Source organism: Copidosoma floridanum, unplaced genomic scaffold (assembly GCF_036245765.1).
Source record: "Copidosoma floridanum isolate Cflo_tuat_1 unplaced genomic scaffold, Cflo_Japanese_pri ptg000021l, whole genome shotgun sequence".
NCBI lineage: Eukaryota > Metazoa > Arthropoda > Insecta > Hymenoptera > Encyrtidae > Copidosoma > Copidosoma floridanum.
Window position 1 is genome coordinate 20550289 of NW_028321898.1, and position 23698 is coordinate 20573986.

The window sequence follows — 23698 nt, forward strand, 5'->3', positions numbered from 1 at the left end:
AAAGACTCGTAAATTCAAGGGAGAGAAGGAAAAATTATTTTTCGTCACTGGTGTGCATCTCTCCCAGGCCCGAGGGTGCTTATGAAAAAAATTCTGTGATCCAAGGACCTTTTAATCACCTTGGCTAGATAAGCATCTGTGGAAAATTATATTTTTTTCTATCGAAGACGCACTTAATGTATCGGTAAAAAAACTCCCGTTTTAAAATTTTTTTAAATCGTCAACTACATTTTGCTCGAAGGGGCTACCTCTTGTAAGGATTAAATTGAAAAGAGTTAAATTTAAGAAGAACCTGCCATAACATACTGTATCTAAATAATTGCTTTGTAATAGGAAAAGTACACGAAACAACTCTGATTTCACTTTTCTACTCATGCATCAAGAACTACTTGCATTACAAAAAATAATTTCTAAACGACATACACCTTCATGAACGTGTACAAAATATAAGGATCCTTGTCACACTGTTTATATAATGATTTGATATACTTAATTGACACACGATTAAATTACCACCTACTTCGAAGGTCAATATTCTTAGGTGATAAATAAAATCTCTTGATATTAGTGAGGATTAAGTCTTACCGACAAATAAATTTTTAATTAATTTTTCTTGGTAAAATAAGTGATCTCAAATTATGGTTGTTATTCACCAAAGTCCTGGCAGATGCGTCGGATGTACATCCGTATGTAATCAAGCGAAAACGTTAGAACGTATTTCCCCTTTTTTCCATTTCGAAGCACCGAAAAATCGATTCAGGAATCCGTGTGTGTGTGTATGTGTTTATGTATGTGCTTTGCTCTGCTTCGTTGTTCCTCTCTCGATATGGCCGAAACCTTTACTCGCCCCAGCGCGTTCGACCTATATCATGTGTATACATGTCGGTGGAATTTTCCATACCTGTCCTTATTTTCGCTGTTTTACAGAGCAGTACAAAAATAAACATTCCTTTCGATCACCTGTCACGTACTGCCACAAAAAAGCCCGTTATACCGTTCCGAAGTATACGATGGCATAAGGTAACAACTGTTTGGATATAAAAATATGTAACTTCACTGAGAGAAAATAATAATAATAATCCTAGCTAAAATTAACATCCTGTACGATAAATCGGATACAAGTTGGCAAAAAATGCCAAAATTGTTATTCTTAACAACAAATACTATTGTTTGAACAGTTGAAGTTGTGGACTAAATAGTAAAAATTAAGGTGAGAACAGTAACAACTACTATGCTGGAGAATAAAATTTATTAACCGATCCCTTTGAGGTTTACTGTTGTAACATCGTATTTATACTGTTCTAACCGTAGTTCTCACTATTCAAACTATAACTGTTACTGTTATAAATAATAATTTTTTTCCTTTTTTGCCAACTTGCGTTCGATTGAGTGTGCATGATTGTAATTGTTGCTGGAATTTCTCTATAAATTTTATTATTTTTTTTTCTCAGTGTAGATGTATCTATCTACATCAATTCGCTGCTGCTTCTTCTGTTTCAATTGCAAAACTGAGAGAGAGACATAAAGCACGATTTTCCGCTGCTGCAAATTACACGATGCTAGCATAAGTAATTCATTAATAGTATGTGCTAAAAATATATTTTATACTAAAACTACTTTTTGGAGACATCTTTTTATGAATGTATTTCCAACATTCATGAAATATATTGTTTGGTAGATGCAGCAAGTGTACTGAGATATAGTACCATTTTTAAAAAAAATTTATTATTTTTTATATAATAAGTAATGCTCTTTTTCAAATATTATTAACATTATTTTTGATATCATTACAATATGTGATGATCAATCTATGTTTTGCACTAATGATGGAATAGATGTTTATTATATCTCGGTGATCACTTAATCGACTGGTACATTAAGAAAAAAAAATTACTGAATAAGAATGATAATCCACTGCTGTCCCATCGTCTTTAAAAACTTTTCTAAATTCCAATTAGCTTTCATAGGACCTAAGTATATAAGCATCGACACAATTACTCCATCAGATTATTTGTGAATGTAGTCGTCAATTTATTTAATAATTTGTATAATGCACTGAAAAAACTTTCTTAATAGATGAAGCCGAGATAAAGCCTTAAGAAATAATCATCAATAATTCCAGCTGATTAATTGGTATTTCCGTGGAAAAATGGATAAGGTATGTCAGGTATGTTGTCAAAAAATTAGAATACAAGCATATGTTTCTCCATTTTCTCATTGAAATCAACTAACGAGGATGTAATATGTCAAAATTTGAGAATGAAGGGGCATGACATCAAAGTTAGAAGTATTGTAATTTTCGTGATAGATAGCGTAAATCCAATGGAATTTTGTCTTTGTTGGTTTTAGTTTCTGCTTGAAGAAAGATAACACTTAACTAGTATTTTAATAATTTTAGAGACGTACTAAATGAGGATGTAGCATCAAAATAAGGTTTCTATTCTATTTGTTCCATCAAATAATTACACGCATTTTCCTTCTCCTATTCACAATAATAGACAACAAGTAATATACATAAACTAGTTTTTTTATGAGATAAAATCAGTCACACTGATCATCAAAAACACTGCTGTATCTTTATAAATTTTCGTTTCCGTAAAAAAAGGTTTGTGTATTAAATATTTTTCAATAGTTCACCTCAAGGACCAAATCCTTTTTTTAATGCAAATGCCAATAACTAACTATAAAAAAGTGGTACGTATGTGTTATTGGCTTGCACACATTCTGGTATTGTCATTTAGAATTTTTACAAGTAAAACATAAAATAATATGAAAAAATCTATGGCTCTTTAATTTGATATGGAAATCTACAAAAAACATCTCGTTTTTGTCTCCGTTTATTCACAAAAACTTTTTTTTTTCAGTTAAACCCTTGAGATAGGGCTCATTCGCTCTCACTGTCACATACAATGAGGAAACAATCATGAACATGGATTTCAATGAGGGTGACGACCCCGTTTTTTCGCGACTTACATGTTATTATTATATTTATCTACATATAACTTATTCGTGATTTTTTCCTTGTGGTACATGGCATTGCGAACAAAATAAGCCCTATGTCGAGGGTGTGCTTAAAAAAAAATTTTTACGAAAAAACGAGAACAAAAATGGGATATTTTTTGTGAATTTCCTCACATACATGGAAAAATCTGGAAAGCGCATAAAAAAGAAAACCCATCCTGGCTAGCAAAAATACCCTAGACGATTTCAATAGATTGTTTCGCGTCGAAAAGTTTTGGAGAGACAAAGTGAGGAAAGAAACGAACGAAGCCACGTTATGATAGTTCAGAAATAAATTGGCGAAAAATAAAAATATCATGCCCCGTTTTACTGTTTGACTGAATGTATACCTAAAAATACCCACACGTAAAAGTGCGTCCGAGCTATTTGTGTTTTCAACTTCTGTGAGCTAGTACAGTGGAAGGTGGTGTAAAAGTTTAAAAATAAAACAGTGTTTTCTTTCTCGGATTCGATTAATCAAAACTACACACGAAGTCTGTCAGTCAGTTGCTCATTTTTTTTTTTTTTTTTTTTTTTTTTTTTTTTAACAACAACAACAAGAGTCGATTTGCGTTTACTCTAAGATGTAAATTTAATTAAATATGTAACAGAACGATATATTCACGAACCAAGTGGGATTTCTTACATATAAATATCCCACGACTCACCCTCTCTCGGTCTTTATTCACCGGGCGCATGACACGCAGCGTCGCTCACTGTTCTCAATTCGTGATAAATATATGTATGAATTAAAAAATTGTCAATTATTAGCCTTGTTTTGGATTTTCTAAACGGTAAGAAAATTATGTATAGAAAATGGTCCTTTACGACGAGTAGAAATTTAAAATTTCCTTCCATACCTCGGGTGTACTTATTTAACACTTGGACATTCACTGCACCTCCAATGGGGACAAAAAACATTCGCCACTGCTGCGCACTTGGCCAAGGCGATCGCAGAGGTCCCTTAAGAGTCGCTTCGCTCAGGGGAAGATGCGCACCAGTAACAGAAACTATCACTGAAGTGTTACTCTCAAAGATTGACACTTCCAGTGAGGGTATGGGAATCTACGGTACACCTCGTTCTTATAAACACTGGTGCCTGGGTCGTTTTGTCCATATATCCCCTGTAATCTATTGCAGTCAACGTCTACGAGTAAACACGTGTACTATTTATTTTGTTGCACTTGGGAACGAGGAACTGAGGACGATTCAAAACCATCTGTCTTTGTTAGTTCCCGAGCCTCATTAATCTTGTTACCGTGGGAGAAAAAAAAGTGTTGCATGACTTTGACTGAGGCAATATTTCATCCTTACGTCTCTGATAACAAAAGAGAAGAAATATACTCATGAAGTTTTTCGTGAAATACGTACACGCATTAGGTCGTGTAAAATCCTCATCGCCTTAACAAATTATTAATCAACAAAGCTAGATTGTTCTTTTAGGATTGCTTCTTTCATCAATCGTATACTTGGAAAAGTCACACACTTATCCTTTATCGACCTTGGGGACTCTGATTTTTGCGGGAATCTCAATTTCACGTGAATTATTGATTTTATCTGGGAGTCTTTGAAAACATTTTTATTTTACTCAAGTTTTATTCAAGAAGCAGAACAAAACTTTCCAAGTAATCAGCAAAACGAGAGTTTTGGATGGAGCTATCTTTGTAAAGTGCCCAGCCAGAATATCCGACACCGAGAATAAGAATCTTTTACAAAATTTTTTATGGCACAACTCTTGTCACTCTTCACCATCGCCAAGTTTCTACATTTTTGTTATAAGATCAATTTTAAAGTTACCGACGCTACGTTTTGTATTCTTTCTTTCACTATTTGCTTACCACAGGGTTTTTATACATAAACATTTTTTTATTAGCCGTGTTAGGGTTGTATTCCAATTTCTTTCACGACTTCAGGAATACCAGAATACTATTATACGCTTGTATACTGTCTCTGTATGTCATAATTATAAAACAGAAGTAAACAACATAACAAGTGGAGAAGTCACTTTTGAAATAATTTAATGAATCCTCGTGATATCTTCATATAGTTTTGTACGTAATGTACGTAAATCCAAAATCAAATTAAATGCCCATACAAATATTATTATGACAAGGTAGAAATGGTACCGATGAAACAAAATTTCTACACTTGAAAAAATCGCTACCAACTGTAGTAGATAAGTACACTACAAATATGAAATGGGTGAAAAATAACGCAACTGACAAGTTATCAAACAAATTAAAGTACCGGTTTTGATAAAAATCGTAAAGTAATAGAGCTTCCTTAAGCCGTAAGAATCGTACACTACCCTGCAGCTGACACTGCTCGTTTGTTTCATATTGGCTATAAGTTGTAACTTTATCTGTGATATTTTTAAATTTTTTATTTACTATCTCACTATAAGGTAACAGTGAGACTTTGCTGAATCTATTTTTGCGCTACGTAATGGCAGATATTACTCAAGTCGCGAAAAAGGATCGCGTAAGTATACGAATTCATCTTACGCAGTAGTAAAAAATATGATTCAGAGCGGAAGAAGGGCCCAACTTTTTATTTACGTTCCTGGCAAGAATTACGTATGTATGGATACAAAAGAGCCTTTTCTCATCTCGGAGTGTCTCTCATAAATCTCATCGCAGAAAGGCAGTAGACGGAGCTTCTCTGACGTGCACAAGGAAACAAAAAAGCCGGCAAGGGTGGGAGATTTTCGAATGTACGGCACGTGTCTGATAACGATGCTAGTGTTGGTGCCTGCACACACATGCGAATAAAAAGGAACCCCCGAGAGCCGATCCCAGCGTGTACTCTAGTATCTAAATTCGATCCTCGCAGCACGAGTCAGTACTTAAACGAATTGTCGATCAGTCTGTCGAAGCTGAAAGAAATAGCGTGTGTAGCCGAGATTGCCGCAAATGGTACTTACTTGAGCATTGTTAGACTATTGGATTAGTTTGGCTACTTATCTCTTGTGGCTACCCCCCCCCCCGAACAATAAAATAAGTCAGATTATGTAGTTCGAGTGACGTGCATAATATTTTGTTTACCAAAGGGGAGTTTCTACATCTAAAGCTGCTTTCCGACTTACTGAGAGAAAAAAATAACAATAATTACTGTTCGAGAACGGTAATCTGGTAGTGTTCGGTCGTCTAGAGACTTTTTACTATTTGAACAATAATTTTTAATATTTAGAACAGTAGTTTTTGTTGTAAGTACAGTCATTTTTACTTTTTGTGCAATATAAATTACTGTCCAGAATATGGTATGAATTAGGTTGGCAAAAGTAAAAAGTCCCTAGACGCCGGAATGACACCAGATTACCATTTCAGCTCAGTAATTTTTTTTTTCTCAGTGTATCTGAGGACTTTTATGTCTACACTCTGGTACGATGTGAATCTTTTTCATTTCAAGTTTTTTTTCTTTATTTTGAAGAACCCTATATTTCTATTTCACCGTATAGCTTTCTCTTCAGTCGATTTCTTTCCATTTAATTCTAAAGACAAAAAAAAAAAATAAACAAAAAGAGCAGTAAATATTCGTTTTATCGTCAGTAAAGCGTTTCTTGCATTCTATTGCGTAAAATAGATGGAGAAAGAGATGATAAAAAGGGAGAAACGGTTACGACGATGGCCGCATGTATAAGTGTATCAGGCGGGGGTAGAGTCCGTCAGGAAAAAAAAAAAAATTATCGTGCTGTCTCTCGTACCTCGAAGGGTTTTGATTGACGTCACAGAGCAATATTTTAAAAAAAAAAATTACGAAACTCGGGTCGGTGAATGTTGCAAAGATCGATACACTTCCTGTGGAAAAAAAAATTATATATTACACACACCTGTATGTACGCACGCACGAGCACACGTGAGTGTATGCAAAGATAAAAACAAAAATGGATTTTTTCCGAGCAAATGAAATATGGGAGAAAAAAAAACACGTGTTTATTGATTTTTCGTCTTTCCATGGAGTTTATGTATACACACATTCTGTTCGAATACGTCTGTACATCGTACGGATCGTTATTGTAATAAATTATATACAGCGTACTTTTGAACATGTAGATATGTGCATCTCTTTTTATGTGCTTTTTAGAGGCACGATCACTACATTGGAGTTGCTTATACTTTTGACAGAGAAAAAAGCATAACCACCTATAAATCGTCTATTTTCGATGTAAAAAAAATTTTGAACCACGTGAGTTTCACAGAGTACGTGTGCACGTAATCAAGGAATTATCATCTGAATAGGCTCAAATTTTGTGGGTACAGCTTCGGGTATTAAAGCTGATCATCGATTGCATTCGAAAAGTTTTCATCGGAGAGAGGAAAATTTTTCCAACATTTTCGCCGCGGTGCTCGAAAAAGAAGAAAACAAACCCAGTTTTTCCACGGTAACTCCTTTTGCATACGTTTTACGTGTTCGCTTTCAACGACAAAGTTGCTGATAACAGCAAAACGCAATTCATCAAGAAGCATATTGTGATGAGCTCAGCTAAATTCGAATAAGAAAAAAGCAAACAGATGATATTTTTCTGATTCCATTTGTAATCGGAACACAAAGGAACGTATCATGTTGTATTTCCGAAACGTATGAACAAAATGGCATTTCCGATCGATGCAACAGTAGTTACTCTGCGACAGAGCAAACAGCAGTATCAATATATACTTGGGACATAAAAATATTCATCTATGAGAGATATCACCCTTCCAACTTTCCAAAACAACACCAGTTACCATGCCACCCCCCTCGATAATTTGCAAATCAGCTATATCAATGCCAATTCCTATACAAACCATATTCAACCCCTAATAAAGATCTTGCACGAAAAACGGATCGAATGAGTCCTGAATCCTTCGTCAGCCTCTGCACACACACGCTACACAAACGCCAATATCATCATCAGCATGTAGCGATAATCAGCGACGTATGCGCGCTCGCATGTATACGATTGATATACGGTATGGGGTGTGTAGGTGCGACACGGGTAGATTCGCTTGGCGCGGTGGCGCGACACGAGCCTAATAAGGACACCGTATATAGAGTAGAGTACGCGTATGCGTGTATAGGGTATCTCGCGTATCTCGTGCACACAGGTATCTAGGTTTATGCGAGCGCTTTGGCGGTTATTGCTTCGCTGATAAACAGATTCGTGTGAATGAATAACCTCTGCCTTTTCGATGCTCCCAAAAATTAATTATTATCATGATTGTGCATTATTTGTGTGCGCTTCTATAAGTTACACGGGAATCCAGTCACCACGACCACCAAGTACGAGCTCAACCATTGAATCGGGTGAAAGGGCCCCCACTCGCAAATGAGAGAACGACTCCTACCTCACACTATAGTCGCGAGAACATCGTTCGATAAGAAGGTGCCCGACGGAGACAAGTCCTCCTTGCTGTAGGATATACTATATATGCGTTTATCTGGAAGTGGCAGAGGTGTTGTCTTCGGTAGCGTATAGGCTGAGCTAAAGTAACCCAGAGAGCAAGTCATTGATGATTTTTATTTAGTGAGCTGCAACTTTGTTTTTGCTCCCTTTTCGTGCTGTTGATCCATTTGTTTTCATCTGTGGTTAGAATTTTTCATGATGCTCAAATCGTGTTTTATTCTGCTTAGGATATTCTGGAAAGTCCAGATAATCCAATGTCAATACAAATATTAATGCTTGGGTAATAGTAGGGAGTTACTTTTTTGATAAAACAATTTTATAATCTATTTGTTACAGCTGGTTGATTGATTTAGAGACATTTTAATTTTGGTCTAAAAGAAGAGTAGTAACCTAATGAATGGCATTTGAAGTAGTACACTTGATTATTTCTAAAACAAATTTATTTTGTGTAGTAGTGAGTGATTATGTTGACGCAAAATAAATCTACGTTAATTTTTTAGGGGGAGGTGGGTATAACGTACCCAAAGAGCCCTCATCATTTAAAGCAACTTGAAACGTAATTTTTTTTTAATTGAATGCATGATAAAAATTCGAATGATAAGCGCTCAATTATTGTACATCAATCATAATGGTAAATTACACAAATTTATTTTCTCAAACATACGATATGTAATTACCGAAAAACCGTGATAATAATGTCAGCTTTTCTTTTCTCCAAACTGCCAATCGCATGATCATCGAATTACTCAAGTGTAGCGTGATTATGAATTTTAGTTATTTATACTGACCCATATTTTCATTTTACCTTGCAAAATACTGCGTTAATTTTCTCGACGTGTATTCTGAAAGTTGGGTTTGATTATTTTAATAAGAGCACATTTTTTAAAATCTGTTGTTTTTTTTTATTACTTCATTTTACCAGAGCGTATCGAAGGGTGTACCATTATTACGACATTTTTAAGTTGCACGACTGTATTTGGCAACATCGTAGACACGAGGGACCAAAATTTAGTAAAATTCTCTCATAGACAACTGTTTCGCAGATAACGGCACTTTAGAAACTTGAAAGAGGTTGTCCAAAAATTTGTAAAATTATTGGGATATTGGTAAATTTTACCCGTTTCTTTCAGTAAAGACATGCTTTTCAGAACCTCGTTACATGTTTAAAATATATTTCAAATTCTGTTTGATGATTATAAGATGTTCCAGCGGTAAAAAGTTCTAAAAGACAACCTTATACTTGTCGAACGACGCACCAACTCGATTGACTAATGTATAGATTTGAAAAAATTCAAGATATTCCTCAAGGCAACTTGTTATTAATTACTTAAGTATACGTGCAAAGTTTCACAAGGCTATTTATTACTCAGAAACAAATTGTAACCTACACAATAACGGAATGCTAGACCAGAAACGAAAAAAATGTTAAGAGAACATGTCTTCCCGCTTAGCAATGTTTCTTTGGGTCTCGAGAATACATGTACGTAAATCGAGACTCAATATACCTTACACAGATTGATTCTACACAATGACATTTTTTAACGTAAAAAAATTTTGCACAAAAATACCCTACGCAAGTATTTTGTACGTAATATTATTTATCTCAATAATATCTTGATATTCTATGGAATCAAGCTGGGGGGCGATTCAAAAAAGTAATGTTACACTGGCGTTTTTTCATTGAAACACATTATTTAAATTTCTTATTACATTTTTGCTAACACCTTTTCCAAAATATTGCTGACTTGTTATTCTCAAAGCGTCAACTACCTTTAATAACATGACAGGTCTCAAAAATACATCCCGAGCTTTGCTCTATCCGATGTAACAGACAGATCGAATGAACAGTTTCCACGAAAACGAAATAACTTTATTTTTTCTCTTAATAATGAAAATTATTGTAGCGGCAATAAAGTTAAACGTTTCGTTATTTACCTTTGATTGCAGCGGCTGCATCGCAAAACGACTACCCACCCGTCGGTGGTGGAGTGCGCTCTGCCCACTGCAGCAGCGAGCCCCGGCTAACGGACAACGACGTCAGTCCCGGCTTGTCGAGGCACAAGCCCGGCCGTAGGGGCCAAAGCGTCTACCACGGGCACACGCATCGGAAAGTCAACGCTTACCTCGACGTGCCGGACGTCCAAGCGCCGGAGCAGCAGCAGCGCGCCGACGAGGATGACGATCTCTATCGGCTGAGGAGCTTTAGCCTCACCAGCAAAGGTGAGTTTGGTATATGTGAATGTTCGGATATGGTCCTTTGGTAGTGTCCAAGTTTTGTTTCGCTATGGCAAAAGGATATTTTACGTTTGTGGTGGTATACAATGCGCATATATTATATATTTGTATTATAAAGTGGACAAAGTGATGGTTTGGGCGAGTTGTTTCCCCCCGAAATGTCGCGACAAGCTTCATAAATGACCAGTTGGTTTAAAACTTGGACCAAATCTAATGTGAATTTTTGGGTGATATGCTTTCCGTACTCGGAATCCCACGTTTAGCTAGTTGTCATTGTTTTTGGCTTGATCAAGGCAACTCTGCGCCACAGCAGTTATTTTCCCTTTGGAGGAAGATGAATTGCTGGAAGAGAGATGGCACAAAAACACATCATCGGGCTAAAATAATGTTTTTTACTCTTTTCGGCATAAATTAATGTGTAAAATAATGAATTTTTCTTTAAAAGTGATCGAAAACAAGCTTCAATTTCCATTTGGGGTCCATAGCAGAATTGAGAAAGTGAATGGAATCAAAAACTATTAATAATTTTAAAGTCTCGTAACAGAGTGATGTTCGCTGGATGGTTAACCAGTGACAATATTATTCTAGTAGTCAAGGGTTTGGTTCCTAGTAAATGCATTTGGATTTTTTCAGACACCTTTTCAACGGGAAAATTATATCTTAAACGCCAGCTGTTTTAATGAGGGTTTTTTCTGGAATTTTCCTCCAAAGTACTTACGTAGAACATGGGTGGAATCGCAAGTCAGTGGTAGGTAAATAGGAATCACAAAAAGATATGACAGAAAAGTAAATAGTAATAAAAAGTGTTAGGTAAGCCAATGCTAGGTGACGTCGAATGGAAAAAATTGCCAAAATTCATGCTTCATTCGAATTGTAGCTTAAAACAATTTTCGATAGCTCATTTTATTTTCCAGATCCTTGGAAAAATTAAAATTTTCTTAACGGGAGCCGGAAGAACGGCACTACGTTCTAATTTGATGCACCTTCCACTGGAGTGGAGAGTTTCAGTTGCACCGGCAAGGTGTGTTCATCTGAAGAAGATTATTACTTGAAAGTTATTCCAGTGAATGTACTAAAATAGTTAGGACAAGAAAACAGTGAGATAAAATTAGGGATTAATTTAGCAAGTAGTGGAAAACCTTCATTTTGTTCATCATCGAGTGAAATACGGAATTTAAACTCATTTTTAAATGTAAAAATTTACTGGAATCGTTTATTTCTTCTAATCCAATACTTTGATTTATCTCAATATAGCTGAAATTGAAACAAAAGTATTAAATTTTTTTTTTTTTTTCTTAAACCCGAACTTTAAGTTTTGCCCTTACTTTTTAATGTACAGATTTTTCAGTTGAATTTTGCAATAATGGTATGTGAGTATTTAAATTCAGGTTAGTCGTCTGTAACTTATTGATGTATGGTTAATTAACTGACATTTCATACGGTAAAACAGAATGATTTTAAATAAAGCTAATTTACTTGAGCTGTGATTGGTTTGAGTATCTATTAAAGAACGTCAAAAATATCGAAAAAATACAATAAAAACTATAAGTTATTGGGTAACCAAACGATAAAGTGGCGATAAATGCGGGAAAGCTACTTTTTCCACCCAAGGTCTCACTAATCATACAAATGTAAAAAGAAATATCTGAGAGAGGTTAAGTGACAATTACACTGATTTACAATACAACAACGATACGGGAGAGGTATACATGACATTTATCTGAATAGTTTTACCGATCGATGCTGATGCTTTAAACATTGTTAACATTGATATTAATTGTTATATGAACATCAAAAAGTGATAATGAAACGATTATCTGTAAATTGCAATAAAATAAGAACTTAAATTTATCACACAATAAAATTGTTGATATCAACAAGTAGAACAAAAAACTTGACCAAAATACCCTTTAATCTTGGCTTAGTAATATACATCCCGTCAAGGGTATACGAAATGAACGAGTGGCAAAGAAAAAAAGAGGTGCTCTAATCTCTCTTTAAATCTTAAAAGTATAGGTATCTATTTTATACATCTTTATACTAGTGTCTTTTTTTTTGTTCTCTTTTTTCTTTTATTTTTCATGCTGCTCCATCCCCCAACTTTTAACACAACGCCGAGTGACTATCCAGATGACCTGAAAGATTAAACTAAAATATGGAATCTAGAGACTTCAAACATATCTTCACCCTACTCGTGATAAGACTTTTTTTTCTTCTTATAGCTTTTTATAGAACAAAAATGACTTCTCCATCGAAAGGACCATTGCTGTAAAATCCAGAATAACAATTAAAAAAAAAAAAAAATTTCATTCATTTAAAGCAAACGCAGAGCTTCATGCTATAACGCGGTGTCCTGCCAAAAATAAAACAGTTTATAAGAGAGAGTGAGAAAAAACAAGCGGTGACAACGGTATATCACCAGAGCAAAAGGAGGGGGGGAGACACATGCACCTTGTATCAATTGGGATGCGTATTTTCAGGTATGCTCGTCTAAAATTAGGATCGCGTCTAATTAATATACATGGCCACTTGGACGAAGACGACGACAGCGGTGACAACAATAAATGGCCTTTCGATTTGAAACGACTTAATTGATACTACGGGTCGTTTGAAGCTTTGAGGATGAGTTTCGCTCGCATTAAAATCTGAATAATTGAATTCACGAGCGTCTACTTACGTACAATATTTAATTGTCAGTTAGAATCAGAGACGTCATTATTATCTCTCCTCTCTACTTCTCTAGTTTTTTTTCGAGTAAGAAAGTGAAAACTAATTTATCCTAAATGGTATTTTGAGATCAAGTGTATTTTACAATTTACGTGCAAAAAACAGGCCAAAATTTCATCGTCGTAACGTATACAGCATGTAAAAATTTCATTTTCATCGACTTATGGTGTCTAGACTTTGACTTTTTCATTCTTTTACTTTATACTATCTGCAAGTCTGAAGTATAAAATATATTCACTGGTAATTTAGATTTAAAACTTTTTTTGAGAAAAGTACGAGACGTTTTGCCTAATTTCAGTGTAGTTGCTAATACAGAACATTGTCGTCGACTAAAATTAATAAAGCTACTTTTCAAAGCACGTATAAAGGCTATTTTTCAAATGATTAAGCAAAAAGGTTACTTTTCAAACTGTTTGGCTGGAAGGTTACTTTTCAAATTAGTGCTGAAAAAAATTAGACTTTGTTATCTAATTTTTTTGTTATTTTGATTTTATCCATTTTTGGAAATTGGCTTTTTTTAAATAGTTAATTTTTTCGCTATTTATCGTTCAAGTTAAAAATCTAAAAGATTGGCCAATTCCATACGAAATAACGTATTAAGACAAAAAACAAAATTTGATGCGTAGGTGCGTATATGTTTACGTATACAAATAGTTATTTCCATGATTCCTTTGACTCATTTTGATCAATCAAATCTTAATTTTATTTTCTTTTAAAGTTTTCATTGACTTTATGAAAAAAATTCAGTTTTATTGTCTATAGTGTCTACATTCTCTTAAATTTGGATTTTATCGATTTTTGAAAATAATACGATATCTTATAAATAAAACATAGTTATGATAGAATTCTTCCATCAAATGTTATGACTTGTAAGAATTTTGTTTTTTAATGCTCATAAAAAACCAATCAATAACATAATATCTCTACAAGCCCTTTAAAGTCTACGAATATCATCATATTATTTTCGGACAACCAAAAAATATATATTATGAAAAGTCTAAATAGAATAGGAGTTGATTGATGGGATACTTTGGTAACGGTTGTTTAAAAAATTTCAAGTAAATTGAAAATAAACTTGAGACGAGTCAGCATCTATAGCGTGTCATTAAACCTTAAATCCCTTCGATTACGTCATCACTTACCCCTACTTTCCACAACTTATACAAAGACGTTGCCCGAATAGAACCTCGTATACTTAATGAAGTCCAGTAAGCGTATGCGGCATTATACAACTGAAACTTCAGTGGTACTTAACTTTTATGTAAACACTCAGAAGGCACAAAGTTTCCCCAGGTTAGTCTAAAGTATTCGCCCGAAGAACTGCTTTTGCGCGTGAGAGGGAAAGCATTAAGACAAACAAGAAATTGTCGACAACGTCGTAGCGCAGCGAAACGCGGTAATGGCTCATGAAAACCGAGTTGGGAGCCAAAGGAGAAAAGGAAAAAGCTTAACGTCCTCGTCTTCTCCGTCTTGGTCGTCGTCGCTGTGACCAAGGCTGGCGTGCCCCATTGCTTTTGATGCTATTTTGCTTCACTCCTGCCGCCTAATACCCACTTTCCTCTTCAGATAAGCCCGTTGTCCCCTCGCCCTTCCTTTTTCCCGCGCAACCTTGCTTTTCTGACTGATTTTTTTATCTCCTTTCTCCTCCCTCTTAATACATCTCGCTCGCGTAAAAATTCGTTAACGGCGAAGGGGTGCGTGTCTCTTTCGAGGTTGTCGAGGGAATTTCTTGTTTTCGGTTGGGTTGCGTTAGGGTTTCGGGGCAGAGGGCGAGTGATTGGATTTTTCCATTTGAATTTTAATCGGTTCATGCGTTCGCTTGGTTAACGACTGGAGCTTGAAAAATAAAACAGGCGAGTCTTAATTTCGTTATAAAAAGCATAATCATGATCAAAAAGTTAGAAACGACTCACGATCGATCGATGTTCCGTGGGGAATATTTCAGTACTCATATTTTACTTTCTTTGCGGGTAATCCGGTATATAGAGCTTTTTTTACATTTTATTCATTGATTCGGCTTCCAATAGCGATTTGATACAAAAATGTTCCTTCAATAATATTTATGTACAAAGCCAAATATAGCATGGGATGAATTTTTCACGCAGGCAATGGAGTGTTAATTTAATGATTAAAAGTTTCTGTGGTTTTTTATACCCCCTCTAACTAAATATCTAAGCGAATCGTTGGAAAAGTTTCATACATATAGTATTTAGTCTCCATCCCTTACTTATTGATGAAATGTGATAAATATTCAACAAATAAAGTGAGTCAAAAACGAAGAGAATCAGGTGCTATAAAATAATATTTAAAAGCGTGAGGCATTTTGAAAATCAAGTAAAATATACTTACTCTAACGTTAGTATCAGCAGAAATTTTATACGTTTAACACAATTAACGAACCATTCACAGAATCATTAGGGATTCTAAAATATGAATAATTTTTTATTGAACAATGTTGAATAAATAGGAATTTTCTAGAAAAGGAAAAAAAGCTGCGTCCAATATTTTACTTTGACTAATGAAGGTGGTTTAATTAATTTTTATTTAAGTGATGACCTCTGATATAAAAATTGATGATATTGTAATTTAAGTATCCCAGATTTAATGACAAAAAAAATCACGGTTGACGACCCCATTTTCGGGAAAATTAAATTTGAAAAATGTTTATTTGAACACGCTGTCTCACACAACATAAATGTTACAACGATTTATACTTTAAACAGTAATCTCTGCTTTAAAAGAAAGAAATACTGAGTCTTTCTAAATCCGAGACGTAATAATAGCTACATCTTTGCTGGTTTCATTCAGATCACAAAAATAATAATAATACGTTGATGACCTAGATTGTGTGAAAATTATTAAAGAAGTATTTTTTGCGAATATGAAGATAGCAATAGCCACTCTTTTCTTTCTTTCCATAAATAATTAACAGCTTTATTTTAAACAATTCTATTTCTTTTAATCTAAGACTTAGCTAAGTAATATTATTATTTAAAAAGTTGGTCGCAAAATAATTTCATTATATATTCACACCAAGAGGCCCTTCCTTAAATGACGAAGCCTTTTTAAGGAGGTTCTAGGTGTTTTAACGAAATATTCTATCGCATTGAAAACAAACATATCATTTTTGGTACTACTAGAAGAACAGATTAAGAATATAAACGATCTGCACGGTAAGACAATCAGAAAACACGCAAAAACACCATGGCTGTGTAAACGTATATTTTATTTTTTAATTAGAAAATAGGTAAATCAAAATTAAACGTATTTAAAGACGCGACGCCATACAACGTCTACTATTCAAACTGACACGTGCCGCTCCCCTGCCATGGCACTTGATACAAATGCTTGCAAAGTGAAGAGTTGGATGAAGAAATATTCATTTCTTTTTGACGTTTACAAAAAACTGCATGAAATAAAGCCTGTAAACGTTACTTGAGTGATGGAATGACGTCGTAAGACCTATGGTTTAAATACATCGATTTTGATATTTTTTATAATCTATACCTGCATCATAGACGGTTTAAAATTGAAATGCGTAAACAGAAAACAGAGAAGAAAGTACGTAAGCAATATGAAAAATACTTAAATTATAAAGATAAGGATCTTATAAAAGAAACTTTCAGAGCAGAGATAAACGCTCGATGACACACTCTTGAAAATAACAGGAAGTCAAAGATAAACGAAAGGTAATTAAATTATTGTGACAGTTTCATTCAGATTAAAAACTATTGGTGCAGACATATACGTAAACAAAGAGATAAAAGTATCAAAGTTCAAAACGTAAGCACAAACTTTGTCAGATAAAAATTTAAGATAATACAAGTACTCTTAATAATAAATATATATACTACAAGTTGGTAAAAGATCTTTTTCACAAATTTTTTACAGTCAGTAAAACATTTTATAATTTTCTGAACAACAATTAAAATAGAAAATCAAAAAACGAAGATATTTGCACATTTTTTTTTTGCGTATAAGCGTTTGAAAACATTGAAAAAAAAAATCATTTTTTGAGGGTTGAAATTTTGTTTTTAGTTTGTACATTACAATTTAGATCACGTCAATACATTTCATTTATGCAAAGTTGATTACTCCATGATAATGCCATTTTACACTAATTACTATTCACCATCATTATTGTGACTATTGATGTCGGGTATTATTTCTTACTGACGAAATGATTTAAATGTATTTCAAATGAACGCAGGTAAGTAATACTTATAAAAGCTCAAATTTAATTAACTCTTAAGCACTTAGTTTAAAGTGAGATATTTATAATAGCATATTACGTCACTGGGGCACAAAGTACAAATATAAGTTCCCGAAGACCGCTCGGTTGTTGTATGTTAGTGCTCGAGTCGCGTACGTCGATTGTCTTACCAAGAGCGCAAAGTGCAATGCTGCTCCCGTGGGTACATTTTACGCCAAGTTAACTAATTCCTCCGGTCCCAAAGTATAAGTTGAATTTACGAAGCGTTTGAAATTGTCATAAATTACACAACGACGAACCTTAATTTCCGACACAAGTGTATTTACGACACTTAAGTAACCATTGCTTGGCGAGGTCGAGCTTACACTGCTCTCTAAATTTGAAATAGGGATAAGTATACAACTTTTTTAAAATAGTGCATATGCAGTGTAAAATAGTGAATGTACACTATTTAAACAGTGAAACAGTCGATTTCACTATTTCGAAGTTGTATACTTATAACTTTTTAAAATAGTGAATATTTACTGCGAAATATTGAATATTCACTATTATACCAAGTTAACGTTTCATTATGTTCATCAGTTGTTAAAATTATTGTTGGTACTACTTCAAAAAATGTGTACGAGTTGTGCAATTACCTTTATTCGGAACAAGATAGTTTATTGGATTACTGATAAATAATTATAATTAAAATTTGTATTGATTTGGTGCCAATAAGCGACCCTCATTTTTTACTATTATTGCCTACTTACAGTTCGGTCGTTTTTTTTGTTCAGTTTATCTTAAGTCGTTGTATTATTATTCATTTCATTAATTAGTTATTCATTTGATAGCTTAGGAAAGTAGAATTATTAGAAGTGTAGAATTATCTTCTACTTGTTCACTCATTATCTTATTTGAATCTCGCGCGCTTATTATTTTTATTTTGAAATTAGTGTCATCTATTACATATTATACAATTTACATCACTTATGTTATATTATGGGGATGGCCACCTAAGGAGTGTTTCAGTATCGTTTTCCAACAACTTTCCGGCAACTTAAACGTGACATACGATATCACAAGACAAGATAAAGTTGCCGGTAAGTTGTTAGATAGAGAATGATACTGGAACACACTGCTAGCAAACTAATCTCAGATGGCGCAACCAGTACTTATACTCTAGCCAATGATCTATGAGAACGGTTTTGTGCACGAAAGTATGCATGTGCACTGCAGACCACATATATATGTTTTCGTCATCCCCGTGAGTAAAGTTTGTTTACGTCCGCTTAGACGGACGTAATACGACAAATGTACGGCCGCTGCATCTCTTTACGTCCGCTGAGTGAGGCGCTTCTGCGAGGTTCGTACTCTCAAATGCACAGCGAATGTCTATATAAATATATGGGATATTTAACGAATATCTGTATAAAGCAAAGTCGCCAAAACCGTTGTGATCGCTAACCACGAAAACTACTGAACCGATTTTGCTGAAATTTTGCATACCGATTCCTGACACTTCCTAGATGGTTTTAGTATTATTTTTATCTTCAAAAATTTGATAACAATGGCAATAAATAAGCTCAAAGTTCTGCAGAAATACGCCAGCTTTTCACGTTAGTTTAGTAGGATCCGCTAGGTGGTGTCGATAGAAAATTAAAGCTGCCTGCAACAGAATTAAATAAGTGTGGTTATAATAAGCCGGAGCGTCTTAGAAGTTTTTGCAGTCGTCTACCAGCAGTTCACCAAGCTGCATCGAATATAGATGATGGTCGTGCAGCTGAGTATGCCAGTTACCGACGACACTCTTCTCCAACGGGAAAGTGACCTAGGTCTACTTCCACCCTGAACCTCCAGGGTTGATAAGTGCCACCAATAAAAAACGAATCTAACCGGTAACATCTCCGATGGAATACCTGAATACATGTCTAGCCAGAGCACAACCCGCTTCAACACTTCAGAGTTATGTGGCCGTTCCACCTTCCGGCCTGGTGCCGTCAGAGAATTTGTTAATACAAATGTAAGCCAGAGAAGACAGCCCTGAGAAGCACGGACAGCCACAACGGCTTTCTTCTCAGTGGTCATCCCAACGGCATACCCAGACAAGGTATTAAATAGGTCCACTTTCCCGACTAACGATAAGCAGTTGATTATCCGGGAAACGACCTGAAGACGAGATATTCTTTGAGTGGCGTACTTCTCTCCGTCACGGTCTCCGTACACAGAGACTTCGTGGGTAAGAGTCAAGCTACCTGCAGTCAGCTCTTCATTATCAAGAATAATAATAAGGAATAGCTGAAAGCTTCACGACTGGTCCTTTTCGGGACCATTATAAGTATTTACGCTCCCTACGTAACCATCAATCTCATTGATTTTTTAAGGGCCACCTAAGTTTAAACTACCTTGCCAACAAATACATTCTTACTATCATTTCCGAAAACGATTCGTCGACTAAAAGACTATGTTAACTAAAGATGGCCACTATTAAACCAAGTCAGTCATTCACTGGTAGTCGTCACGAGCGGAGTTATTCGTCGCAAGGCTGGGAATCCCGGTGACCGACGACCCTATATTACCCTCTCGACTTTAAACATTCAACCAGGAATCACCGATCCTCTCTTAGGTCTGCGTTGGGCAAACTTAACAGCTATGAAGGAAAAAAAAAATTGAGCCACCGGGACAGTCTCCAACGGGTAAGCATAACGAACCAATGTCCCCACCTTAGATTATCAAAGCAACTGAGTCTGCAAAAAAGAAAGGTGCTTTAGACACCAACGTCTTCGACGTTATACCAGGAGACGTTGGGAAAGATCTCTACAACTAGCTCCGAAGCTTTCGACTACGTAGTTTTTCTCTCGATCAGTCTGGGGCTTCAATAACAGGCCAGAGAAGATCACCCTGAGGTATCCAGGCAGTCACAATTGCTGTAAACTTCAGTCAAGAAAGAGTTTACTTGAGAATCTCACCGGTCTTTTTTAGGGCCATCGGACGTCGAACTACCGTGCCAGCAAATATATTAGAACTTCACAAAGTTGAAAAAAACAACCTTTAAGGCTCACAAAAGTCTTAACGATTACAAAAGTCGCAAGAGGGCAATTACAATTTTAGGCGTCAAGAAACTGTCACAGAACATTTATCGAGATTGAAACAGCAGCGTCAAAATTGACCAATAAGATTCCATTGCGTGAGAGATCGGCTTTTTAATCAGTACCCTCACAGTAATCTCTTAAATCTTCCAGATATTTAAGTGGGTGGATTATGTATTTGTATTTTTGTTGCGATAAAAAATGTAGAAATAAAGCTTCAGGACTTTGTTGCTCTGATAATAAAGTTGCGAGATAAGAGAAAGAAAAATTTTTTTTAATATATATATATTTTTTGGGAGTTTTAAATCTTAAAATCTTTAAAAAATGGCCCTTTTTGTAAATCATACGGGAGAAAATGCAAATCAACGGCCTCTTATGGCCAACGATTATTTTATGTCATAAGGAACGCACGGTACTTTTCAGCATAGTTATTTTTTTTCATTTTTACAGCTTATTATTTGACCAAATAAACTGTATGGATTTCGAACAAATGTGTATTTAATAAGATTCTATTGAACAAACTTTTCTATATGGGATGACGAAAAATCGTATACGTCACTCGGCCGTAAGGTGTCTGCTGGACGGCCGCGTGATGAACATCAGCCACTTTACGGCCTTGTAACGTAATATACTAATACTTTTGTGCACAAACCGTTCTCTCATTTCATTGGCTAGAGCCTAGGTACCGGTAGCGCCATCTGAGATAAGCTTGCTAGGTCTCGCCAGCGTTGGCCGTAATGGTCAAAAGTTTGCTGCCGACCGCAACCTTTGGAGCGCTTCTTTATCAGCGCCACCCCCGGCCAAGATGTGAACTATCGCTTATGTATACATGATATGATGTATATATACATGCATGCGGATAATTGGTGATTCTGAGATGTGCACTGGGATGGTACCAATGTACCATATAACTTTTTTTCTCTTCACGGGCCCTACGTTATAACAAAGGCCGATGTACAGAAAAATAGCTGTATGGTAAGGCCCCTGACAGGCACTGTGCACATTGACATAAAAAACGCGAAAAAAAAAAAAATTATAAAATAAAAAATAAAAATAATAAAACATAAAATACATCATATTATGTATACATCAGCGATAGTTTATATCTTGGCCGGGGGTGGCGCTGATAAAGAAGCGCTCTGAAGGTTGCGGACGACAACAAACTTTTGACCATCGCGACCTGGGTCGCCATCCTCATACACCTGACGTGTTGTAAATTCAGTGTCGCACTATTTACCCATCACTGATTTGAATAGCCGATAGAAGATCAAGGATTGATTTCAATCACATATTTTTCTTCCACAGCGACACATTTTGTGCAAAGTATTTATGTAAGTAACTATTCATAACTGCATAGTAATAAAAAAGATGGCATTATTCCAGCCTATTAGGGCATTGAGATTTTAACCTCATTGTATTCATAATCCAAAACTAATAAACTGGGAATAAAAATCACCATTGATTTTTTTTAGAAAAATTACTTTTCACACTAAAATTTTTGTAAGCATAATAAAGTACTACACTACATTTTTAACTACTTTTGCTTACTTTTCTAAGCCAAAGTAGTAAACTACTAGTTAGAGGTGAGATTTTTTAGAAAACTTAAACGAATACAACTATACGTGCAGACCTATTTTTTGGCTACCTGTTGAGTGAATTGTGAGCACTGTCTAACCTCTATAAGTAATGTACTTGAAATTACTAAAATTTTAGATGAAGTACATGTTGAGTCACAACTGAGAGGATGAATTATTAATGCAATATCCCACATTAATACTACTCTTCGACCTCAATAAGAAGAATTATATCTATGCTATTTACCAGTTATTACAGGTATCTGTGGAATGGTAACATTGAAAGCTCTTTTATAATAATCATAACTTAACATATTTGACTATAGAGCAAATTCAAGATGTCAGGATTTGTGCGTGTTCATGCACACATCCGAGTACATCTCAGCACCATGAAAATTCTTCTGTAAGAAGGGATCACTTTGGGAGATATTTGCAGGAGCACACTGGCCATCCCCATTTTGAATGTGACTACTGCAGAAAAATTTTCAATAAGAAAGAAAATCTCTATGTGCATGTAGTTGAACACATAAGTAATCAACCTGTGGAATGTGAAAAAGTTTATTTAAATGAAAAAGGTCTTGGACAAAACTTACACCGGTGTAACGTCGATTTGAATATCAATTGTGTGATAAAATATATACAAATAAATAAAATCACCAGGTGAACATTCGTGTCCACACTAAAGAACGTCCGCATTAGTGCCAAATCTGTGAAGCCTTTACTTCGAAACTGAACTGACTGAATTAAATGCATACAGATGTACATGCAAAGAAACGTCTTTTATTTATATACAAAATCTGTGACAGAAATTTCAACATAGGCTTTACACATACTTATTAATCAAATATTACATAATGGACATAATCATTTCATTAGATGCAACCAATCACACATGTTTTTTTACAGAATATGAATTATATAATTAAAAAAAATTTATGTCACATGTATTACGATGATGAAAACAAAAACGACTGATTAATCATTATACTTAATAAAAAATTAAACAAAATCTACAGAAAAGTGCATTACACTGCTATTACAGCTCCTTACCATGATGTAACTAAATTTTTATATTTCATTGAAATTTTCGCTGTAAAACAAAAAATTTATTTTAATATATTTACTATTAGTTAAGTAAACATAATAAATATGACGACAAATTTACTCACATTACGATGCAGTAATCGTCCAAATAATCAATCGATATCAATCTTTCATCGTGCAAGGCAACTGCATGAAGAAAAACGTTAGTAATTTCTTCATCTGAAAATTATAACATAACGTATAATAAATATAACATAACATTTTCTTCACACTAATAGTTCTATTATAAAAAAAAAAGTAAAATTACTCACAATCATAGTACATTCCTTTATTGTTAAAATAAAATTAAGTCAGCATGACAGCTCCACTCAATTGATGTTCTGTAATAAGATCCAATGGGAGTTTTTTTAACTAACACACTTCGTCAAAAATCAAGTATTCTGCAACTTTAGTT

The 23698-nt window shown here is 34.8% G+C and overlaps 1 protein-coding gene across 3 annotated transcripts in view; it reads left to right on the plus strand.

The window, feature by feature from the left end:
* The window catches only part of Rgk3 (Rad, Gem/Kir family member 3), a 65724-nt gene that overhangs the window by 16299 nt on the left and 25727 nt on the right, over positions 1-23698 (plus strand). For all 3 annotated transcript variants that reach the window (XM_089594315.1, XM_089594317.1, XM_089594318.1), the window contains exon 2: positions 10331-10603. In XM_089594315.1, the coding sequence (XP_089450441.1) occupies positions 10331-10603 (273 nt within the window). The remainder of the gene's footprint in view (positions 1-10330; positions 10604-23698) is intronic.